Below are 10,550 nucleotides of genomic sequence, written 5' to 3' on the forward strand. Positions count from 1 at the left end.
GACCCAAAGGACAGAGAGTGGATACGTGTAGATTATGTGGATTTCACTGATGTATCTATTCTTAATATGAATATGCACACTGTTCACAGGGTGAGATTTGATGACGTTACAATTAATTTAAGCTTCTATGAGAAATCGATTCTTAATTTGGACAGACACGTGAAGGTCACCAACATCGACTGGGCTCTGCGCCTTCCCTGTATGAAGCTTGGTATCAAATATGATGAAAATCCAGTTAACGGTTCTTGAGATATCTCGCTGACAAGCTTAACATGCAGGCTAACATGCTGAAATCTTCAAAGTGTCGTTGTGACCTTGAAAATCCAGTGAGCGGTTCTTGAGATATCTTGCTGACAAGGGTAAAAGGTTAAAGTTCCCTTATGACCTTGAAATAAATGTCAAGGTCACCAAACCTGACTGGGACCTTTCTTATACTGTGATGAACCTAGGTACCAAGTATGAAAAGAATCTAGTCAATGGTTCTTAAGATATTCCAATTCGTACGTACGGACGGACAGAGCCTTATATTATTTACCCCGCTTCGCGCTAAACGCGCGGAAGGTGATAAAAATAGCTTTCAGCAATATTCCAGCAATATCACGGCGGGGATGGGGATGGGACACCAGAAATGGGCTTCACAAACACTTGGTGGATTTGATTGGTACATGGTTGTTTTTCATGTGACAGCCCTTATTCTATATACAGCCAGACATGATGAACCCGGTCCAGATGTTGTGTATAGAAGCGATGCGTTTTTCTTGGGCCATTAGCTTCTGCTGATATTTACCTTCCTGGCTTCTGGATCCTTCATGACCCAAAGGACAGAGAGTGGATACGTGTAGATTATGTGGATTTCACTGATGTATCTAATCTTAATATGAATATGCACACTGTTCACAGGGTGAGATTTGATGACGTTACAATTAATTTAAGCTTCTATGAGAAATCGATTCTTAATTTGGACAGACATTTTAAATTCGAAAAGAAGACGGGGAAACAATAGATGTATTGTTATTGAAAGCTCTTGGGTCGAGATGTCAAACTTGCAAAACTGTAATACATCTAACACAGCGGAGATCACCAGTAGGACAGACCGTGTGATGGTTGGATGACTTGACCGTATTCATAAATGTGAGGAAGACAGGCCTGTCAAACACCACACGTTTGAACAAATACCTCAGCCAGGATAATGGTGTCGTCTTGTAGTGCACATACAGGTTCACTGTTGAAATGGGCTGAATATTATGTAAAGGAGAAATAGGTACATAATTATGTGTTGTGTAACTGTGAGGGGCCCAACAGTCTTTCGGGACATTCAGCATTCCAGTGAACAATTCAAACGTTTTGGTAAAACCAAAGCATTGTTTGGAACAATCTATTATTGTCCCAAAAATCCCAGGGTTTAACTGAAAACCATATGCAACTTCGCATCGAGGCCATAGCAAACGTCCGTGATTATCACCAGTAATTAAGCATGCTGATCGTGGTGTTAGCAGCAACGGTTGCATGGCTAATGCTCTGGTTGTGGGTAATTCCCTCATCTGGTTGTCTAACACAGAGTTCCAAACGCTCTGTCCCTTGCAGGCAATAAAATTCTCATTTCATGGAAACGACTGTGGGCAAAGAAATAAAAATCCAATGCTCAACTGTCCTGCGGTTGCTCTTAGCTTAATTCCAACTTTTGGAAACAACCTTAAATTTTGATCACTTTAAACATTACATCCACAAAAGGCACATCATTGAAAGAAATATTGGTTATAGTAAAAGGCAACAAGCTATTTATAAGTGAATGTTGTACCACGAACTAGCTAATGCACATATATCGATTTCTGAAGCTCGGTGATCTTAAGTACAATTCTTGATTATGATTTTGAAATCTCTTTATTAATTTTTTTCAAGGTTAAGTGCAAAATGTGAGTGATTCTGAATGTACATGAGTGTCTGGATCACAGTTAAATTCTTAAAATATCTGAGCCCATGATATACATCTAACATGAACCTCACTATCAGATTTAATAAACATAACATTGGCTTTTTGAACTCAGGTTTAATCTTGCTTGTGCCTTCTAAAATTGTCTTCAAAGTGTCGCCGTGACCTTGAAAATTACGTGAAGGTCACCAACATCGACTGGGCTCTGCGCCTTCCTTGTATGAAGCTTGGTATCAAATATGATGAAAATCCAGTTAACGGTTCTTGAGATATCTCGCTGACAAGCTTAACATGCAGGCTAACATGCTGAAATCTTCAAAGTGTCGTTGTGACCTTGAAAATCCAGTGAGCGGTTCTTGAGATATCTTGCTGACAAGGGTAAAAGGTTAAAGTTCCCTTATGACCTTGAAATAAATGTCAAGGTCACCAAACCTGACTGGGACCTTTCTTATACTGTGATGAACCTAGGTACCAAGTATGAAAAGAATCTAGTCAATGGTTCTTAAGATATTCCAATTCGTACGTACGGACGGACAGAGCCTTATATTATTTACCCCGCTTCGCGCTAAACGCGCGGAAGGTGATAAAAATAGCTTTCAGCAATATTCCAGCAATATCACGGTGGGGATGGGGATGGGACACCAGAAATGGGCTTCACAAATTGTACCCGTGTGTGGAATCGAACCCGGGTCTTCGGCGTGACGAGCGAACGCTTTAACCATTTGGCTAAGCCACCGCCCAAAATGCCCAATCGAACCACACGTCATACAGCTAAGTGTAACATGGTGGCCTCTGTTTTCTCCGGTTCCAGAATAAGCCTACTTCTGTACTACCTTGTTCGGACCATTGATGGCTGTGACTATCCTAATTTGCTTTTGCAACTGCTGAGAATATCAAGGCCTTAAGTCCTGGAAAAGTCACCAAAGGTTTCGCCTGGCCAATGAACCTGTCCCCACACTGCTTCAAACATCATCCATATTTACCAGATCTGCCTCGTCAGATTCCACTACTTCCCAAATTTGAAGAAACAACCGTTCGCTAAGCATCCTGCATATGATGTTATCTCTCCTGAGGAAGGCTTCAACGTCAATGGGATCCGTACACTCCAGTATCTTTGACACATTTCTAGACCTCCCCAACGATAATGTGGAAATATGATCAGCAAATACACACACATTGAAGCAGTCCATAACCGTAAGGCTCAGACCATTGACCACCTGTCGTAGCATAGTATAAGTCAGTCGGGAAATAAATAACAACAACAGCCCTAAACATTCCAACACAGGCGATTATTTCATCACAAGGGATACATAGGATCCTCGCCTTTCAACAGGTACTAATGAGTATATCTAGAATGACCAATACATCGTCGTATAAAAACTTCTTCAAATCTGGACTGACAAGCCAAGTAGGTATGACCAATAGTTGGTTCAATTTCATGTAATTTATTGATACCTACTTCAGTGTCGCACTTCTTTTGCATTAGATCACAGATGTAGTTCTAATGATAGGTTTGTAATCAGTATAGAAAGTAAGTGGTGTCACAGATTTGTTGAGTGCTGCTTTAGCTGCAGCAGCATCAGCCATGGTGTTACCAGCAAGTCCAACATGGCTGGGTAACCAACAAAATACGATGTGGTATTGGCCTGAAGCAAGAACGTGAAATAGTTCAACAATTTCTATTAAAAGTGGATGTTTAGAAGACATGTTTTAATAGCCTGAAGACACAAAAATGAGCCTGAAAATATGACTGTGTATATTTAGACTGGTTATGTATATATTTTAGAGCTGATAATATGGCATTAGCCTCTGCTGTAAAAATGGAGTCATCATCAGGTAATCTTTAAGATAATGTTCTGGACAGGGTGCGATTTAGTTTGCCTTGAAGAGATTGCATCAGGTGACGGATAATTCTGGTTGTAGTTTCAAAATCACCCCCAAAAAGCCTTAGAAAATGGATATCTTACCAAATCTAAAAGAGCAAAAAATGTTAGTAATGCACTGTGCAACAGATTAATTCAATTCCCTTTTTCATAATGAAACTTTCAATGAGGAAAAAAATAATTCAGATTTAAAAAGATTTTATCAAATACAGTAGAATACTTTTATGACAAACACGGATTTAAGTGACGGCTATAGTGACCTGTTTTAAAAGTCCCTAATAAACCTTATATTATCATATAAAAACTGAATAGCGAACTACGGATATAACGAACTAATTTCAGTGGTACCATGGAGTTCGTTACATGTTTTTTACTGTAATGAACATCTTAGTTTCATTATTAACGCAGTTGCAATGATGATTTACTATGTTCTGAAGCTATCAACTTACTTGCACTGGGTGCAACTTGCTGGTAAATGTACTTGCACCAGCTAAAATTAACTTGCAAAGGTGCAACCTGTTAATGGCTAACCCTGCTGGATCCAATGACAGTAGCACTAGCAACACTGACATAGTGCTTGGATCCATCTGTGAAGATAGATTTGAAGGTATCATAAGTGTTTCTTACAATCAACCCAGACTATGGGTACTTCATCACATCATCCTAATATCACCTCATGGGCTTGCGTTGTACACTGGTTGTGTCACCACTTCATCACCTGTTCAATCCTTACCCTGATCTTCACAGGTACATATGATCTAGAAGTATGTCAGTGAGAAGTCAATACCATGACCCCAGATGTCACGACAGGTGACTTTCACCATGAATGCATTCAAACACAAATTCTAAAAGCATGAAAACAATATACTGCCTTCTTTTTATTTTTATTTCATTTCTTTATACTTCCAAATAATTACAATACTAGTTCCATAAAGATACAATGCAATCAACAGCAACTCTTTTCAAATGAAATTTGTCAGTATGATAGCATTTAGGCCTTACACTTGATTTGTAAATCATAAAATCCAATATTCCAAGTGAGTGTGTGTGTAAAACATACACTGGCTAATCTAAGATCTGAACCGTATCATTCATGTAACTTTGGTCACAAAACCAAATGTTTTAACACACACATATCCGAGCACGTGGAATATGAATGAGACAACACTGCCTTCTGTGACAGCATGTATTAGGTACTCAGGATCAATCTCAGCCATTTGTTCTCTTATGTCAGAGGGAAACAAACTCAACGCATGACCACAAAGTCTGTTATCTCACACAGAACAATGACACAATCCAAATACCATTCTAATACTGTCATGAGATTCCAAATTCATCTTTCTTTGTGAAATAGTTGATCATTACCATTTAGTGTTTCACCTTAGTGGAGGCAAGAGAGGTCAAACCTAGCGTCACATGTAAGGGAGTGGATGAAACCATTCCCTGAATGCTCTGTGTAATATTCCAGGCCACAATGCGAGTACAGTGGTGGGAGTAAATGCTAGAATACAAAAGAAGACATATATATTAAGGGTGACTTTGCATGAATATAAACAGCAAAATATTTTCTGCTTGTTGGTATGGAAAGTGTCAAGCCTTCTTAAATTTTCAAACGTAATTCTTCTGTATATTTCAGTTGTGCTGCCTTAATTTAAATGATTGAAGTTTACGTTTCCATAACAACGCAAGAAGTAGCAAGTTTTCATTTATTGTTTCAAGTATCACTTCCAAAACCTACTGTGTTCAAATTAAATTATGGGGTTACATGGGGCTTCTGAGGCTTGCCCCTATAGTCTGATTCTGACACCCCCTAATCTTACTTTTAAGAAAAGCAGCAACCCCTTTACCACTGAGATATGCACTGAAATGCAAAGAATTCTATCATTACAGTCATAATTATAGTTGGCAGAACAAGCCTCACATCCAACATTTAACATAATACTAAATAAGGAAGGAAGAGAAACAAGACATTCTTCTTCACAAGTATATATTATGATACAATGATACAAAGACACAAGGGATTACAAACAGTAACCAATGTCTCATTTCGTGTCGTCTCGCATGACTATGAATCACACACATATCTACAGTTTCCATCCTTCCACTGAATATGATCACACACTCAAATATCACAAACTAAATGCTTTTCTGCCTAGCTAATATATGTACAGATACTGTAACACTTTACTCTGGTGTCTTCCCCTCACCCCCGACTACCATCCCTCCCACATGACACAACTCCATCCAGCACTAACAACATCTGTAACAATCTCAGGATGAGACATGCAGCGTGTGCTGTCGTGCATACATCTTGCTTGGCGATGGAACCATATTTTTATCAAACACTTTGATTTTTATCATGAAGGAATTTTCAATACAGATGATGACTCTGTGCAACTTGATGATGACCTGTACAAGAATGTATGTCTGTATGTACTGGGTGCAATCTGCTAGATGAGCTGACTACTATTCTCAATGAATATCTAACCACACACAATAATGATCACTTCCGTGTATCTCACAAGTGTCTGTGGCGTGTGCTTGAAGACGAAGCCACTGTTCCGTGTATCTCACAACTGGTATCATAACACTTAGTTCTTATCCTTCTTCTCTTCCTTCTCTTCCTTCTCCTCAGATGATGATGATGATGATGATGATGTGGAATCACTGGATTCCTCAGAGGAAGATGAGGAGGAGGAGGATTCCCTCTCTGACGCCATCTACCACGTGAAAAACAAGTGTTAATCCAGTAATATGGACACAATTTGAATACACAAGACATCCCATTACATGTTATAACAGACAATTGTCACAAGGCTCAGAGTTTGTATTCCGCAGAAGCATTGCTGCTGTAGGAGACGAAAAATAAGAACATCATGGCCTTGGAATGTAAATGGAATAGTCCTACAGATGGCAATGTGGAATTTAAAGACAGGTGTCCTTACTTTCTTGTAAGCCATCTCAAAGAGTTTGAGTGATGCCTGTTGGAGGTCCCGATGTGACCTCTCGGATGCTGTCAGCGGTCTCGTTGTCCTTGTCGGCAAGCACCTCCCTCACCTTGGTGATCTTCTCCTTCAGCTGGTTACACTGTTGACACAAACACAGGGTGTAAGACAAGATCATTTCACGAAACTTGAGGTTAAATTCTAAAATATTCTTTATATGTACATTTTGTTTTAAAATGGTATTGTGTTATCTGAAACTGTCAGACCATTAGCAATTGGATACTAAATTGTCTCTCCCATCCATGTTGCCATGTTCACCCCTATTAACACAGTTTAAAACATGGTGTGCTTCTGAAATTTTCAGTTCAATCTATTATAATCATAAGCAGCCAATCAATGAAAAGGAAATATCCATGCTTGTCAAGCGTAACAGGCAACTTACAAATGGATATATTTTAGATTTCAACAGTTGACCTCAGATGGGCCTGAGATATGCCAGTTGATGCTAGCTGTTGACATTCAAGGCACATTATCCACTTGCATGGTTAGTTTCAGTGCAGACAATATTAAGGTTAATTATAAGCCTATTTCGATATAGGACACCAAATCCATCAGCCCGGACATCTGCTTGTCTGTGACTGAACTATGGGTCAAGGCCCCTCATGACATGACTACCCAATCAACAAGTGACTTGTTCTCCTCCACCCTAAACACACCCACCCAAGTGACTTCAGCGACAGGGTCCACATTCCCAAGGTGTTCAGACAACAGAAGAACATACCAGTTTCCCAACATTCCTCATCAATATTCAGAAATATTTCTTTAACTAAACTTGTTTCTAATGATTCTACTCAAAGATTTGATAAGACCAAGGCTCAGACATAAGAATCCTCATACAAGCAGAACAGCCTGTAGGAGACGAAAAATAGAGACATCACTGCCTTGTGTCAAGTGGAAGGACCGAGGTTGGAGTGATACTTACCTCATCAGCTGGCAGTTGGTCCTTGTATTCATCCATCTTTGTCTCTGTATCATGGATGATACTGTCTGCACTGTTCACTGCCTCCACAACTTCCTGCAACACGCATCAAACGGTCAAATCTCACAGCCTCATCATAGTTTCCAACACCATCACTTCTCAACCCAGTGCTCTCCCCTGCCTACAGTTCTCAACCCAGTGCTCTCCCCTGCCTACAGTTCTCAACCAAGTGCTCTCCCCTGCCTACAGTTCTCAACCCAGTGCTCTCCCCTGCCTACAGTTCTCACCCAGTGCTCTCACCTGCCTACAGTTCTCAACCCAGTGCTCTCCCCTGCCTACACTTCTCAACCCAGTGCTCTCCCCTGCCTACACTTCTCAACCCAGTGCTCTCCCGTGCCTACACTTCTCAACCTAGTGCTCTCCCCTGCCTACAGTTCTCAACCCAGTGCTCTCCCCTGCCTACACTTCTCAACCTAGTGCTCTCCCCTGCCTACACTTCTCAACCCAGTGCTCTCCCCTGCCTACACTTCTCAACCCAGTGCTCTCCCCTGCCTACACTTCTCAACCCAGTGCTCTCCCGTGCCTACACTTCTCAACCCAGTGCTCTCACCTGCCTACAGTTCTCAACCCAGTGCTGCTCTCCTGCCTACACTTCTCAACCTAGGTGCTCTACCCTGCCTGCACTTCTCAGCCCAGTGCTCTCCCTGCCTACTTCTCTCAACCCAGTGCTCTCCCCCTGCCTACACTTCTCAACCCAGTGCTCTCCCATTGCCTACAGTTCTCAACCCAGTGCTCTCCCCTGCCTACAGTCCCCTGTGCACTCGTAACTAGACAGCTAATCCACAACCTTAAACTAGTTGGTAGCCATGACCGACACTTCAGGCTGCTTACCTTCCTCTTCTTGTCCTCCTCAGCATACTGCTCTGCATTTCTCACCATGTTCTCGATGTCCTCCTTGGAGAGACCTCCGGCGACTGGATCACAACTACATGAACAAAGGCGGTTAACATCATCACATCAGGGAAAATGCAAGTCTTATGATCATGGGAAAATGCAAAGTCTTCCACCCTCCTTGATCCATAAGATCCTTCCATTCCTCTATTCAATGGGCTCCATCTTATCAAGCCTTACTCCATTCTTCCCATGAAATAAATCTAATACTTGGTCATTCCTTTCCTACAATAGCTTCACTAGTTGTGAATCCTTCATCCTTTCCACTGTCCATCATTAAAATCATTCAGATGACCTGAGAACACTCTCTCTTTCTCTTTTCCATTCCTTATCTATTTGTTGTGTCCTTATATTGTTGTGTCCATGTCGTGATCTCTCCCTCCATTTTCAGTCCTGTCTCTCTCTCTCCATTCTTATTCATACTGTCCATGTATCCAGTCTTACATTGTGGTCCATTCCCCCAACTATTCTTTTCAATTCCTTCTTTTCCATCATTTATTCCTTTGTCCTTTATTATAACAGGGCCATTTTCTTTCATTCCTTTCATTCCCCTAAGACATTGTGTGGGCTGTTGTCCTGGTGTTGTTTTTCCCTGTGGGATTCTTTCTTCTTCAGTTCCTCCTCATTGTTCATTCAATATTTTCTCCATGCTTTCCGTTGTCATTCCATTCTTCATGAAACCACACAAATCTGGCCAACTCCTTTCCGTCCACAACACAAGATCCATTTCAGATCCACCTCTTCCTTCGTCTACCACAGATCTCTTTTCAAGATCCTTCCTGCCATCCATTCACTCTGTTATCCATTTCCGTCCGGCCACTGCATTCTTCCTATTTTTCCTTGTCCGGCTGTGCTGTCTCATTCCATCAATGTCCGTCCTCCAGCCTGTGTGCCTCCGGGGCTGGGCCAGCTCTCCACATCTTTCCGTGTCCTCCGTTAAGTCCATAAGATAATCCAGTTTCTATTCTTTCCAGCTCATGCTGTGGGTCGATTGCCAATGGGTCAGGATCTTTTGGATCAAATCCTGGGGTGTCCGGTCCGGCTGGGTGTTGGTCTGTTGATGTCCGTTTCGGGGTCGATTCCTCCTTCGGTGTTCAATGGCGTTTCCTGGTCTGGTCTGTCGTGGGGTCCGTGTGCTGGGGCTGTGTCCATCATTCAAGATGCCGATGTCAGTTTGGATCGTTGCTCCGGGTCCTTCTGGGTCCGTTCCTCGTCTGTCCTGGGTCGTCCATTCCTGTCCGTTCCATGTTCCGGGTGTCCATCCTCCATTCCTTGTCGGCCATCCGTCCGTCCACCTCCGGCCTCCGGCCGGCGCCGTCCGTCCATTTTGTCCGCGTCCTCCGTGTGCGCCACGTCCCCACACCTCTGTGTGCCCCGTCTCACGTCAGGTTTCCTCTGGGACTTTGTCCCGGGGTTTGTTGTCGTCTCGTCGTGGTTGCTGTGATCTCCACCTGGGTTGCGATGCGTCGGCGGCTGTCGAAGGCACCGCAAACAGACGCAATGCGTTATGGCGTTGTCGTATCCGACGACAGATTGGTGCTGCGTCCAGGGATGAAAGACGGAGTTATTATTGCTCGGTTCTCCTTCATGAGTTGAGCGGTTGGTTTACATTCTTTCAGCGTGTTCGTCGATATCACGGTTACCAAATCGGCTTCGCACGGTTTGGCGCCAGGGGATTGGACCTGAGTCGGACCGGGGCGGCTTTAACCACTGGAACGTCCATCGCTTCATAAAATTGGTGATAAGTCTCCATAAATATGTTTGGGTTTACCTGACTCTTCTTTGTTGGGAATGGTTGTCGTTGTTTCTGTGATTTACGATTTAGCGGGCGTTGGACGCTTCATCTACCGCGTACGGCGGCG

The 10,550-nt window shown here is 42.4% G+C and overlaps 1 protein-coding gene across 1 annotated transcript; it reads right to left on the reverse strand.

Moving 5' to 3' along the window:
- Nucleotides 1-5,783: 5,783 nt before the first annotated feature.
- LOC124278312 (stress-70 protein, mitochondrial-like) lies at nucleotides 5,784-9,634 on the reverse strand. The gene is made up of 5 exons (XM_046714029.1): nucleotides 9,483-9,634; nucleotides 8,629-8,722; nucleotides 7,741-7,833; nucleotides 6,759-6,900; nucleotides 5,784-6,533 (listed from the first exon to the last, which is right to left on the reverse strand). Exons 1-4 carry the CDS (start codon nucleotides 9,632-9,634, stop codon nucleotides 6,775-6,777), a joined length of 465 nt encoding a protein of 154 aa, XP_046569985.1. The 3' UTR covers nucleotides 5,784-6,533; nucleotides 6,759-6,774.
- Nucleotides 9,635-10,550: the final 916 nt, after the last annotated feature.

This window comes from Haliotis rubra, unplaced genomic scaffold, assembly GCF_003918875.1.
Source record: "Haliotis rubra isolate DU_JTF1 unplaced genomic scaffold, ASM391887v1 Scf2349, whole genome shotgun sequence".
Taxonomy (NCBI): domain Eukaryota; kingdom Metazoa; phylum Mollusca; class Gastropoda; order Lepetellida; family Haliotidae; genus Haliotis; species Haliotis rubra.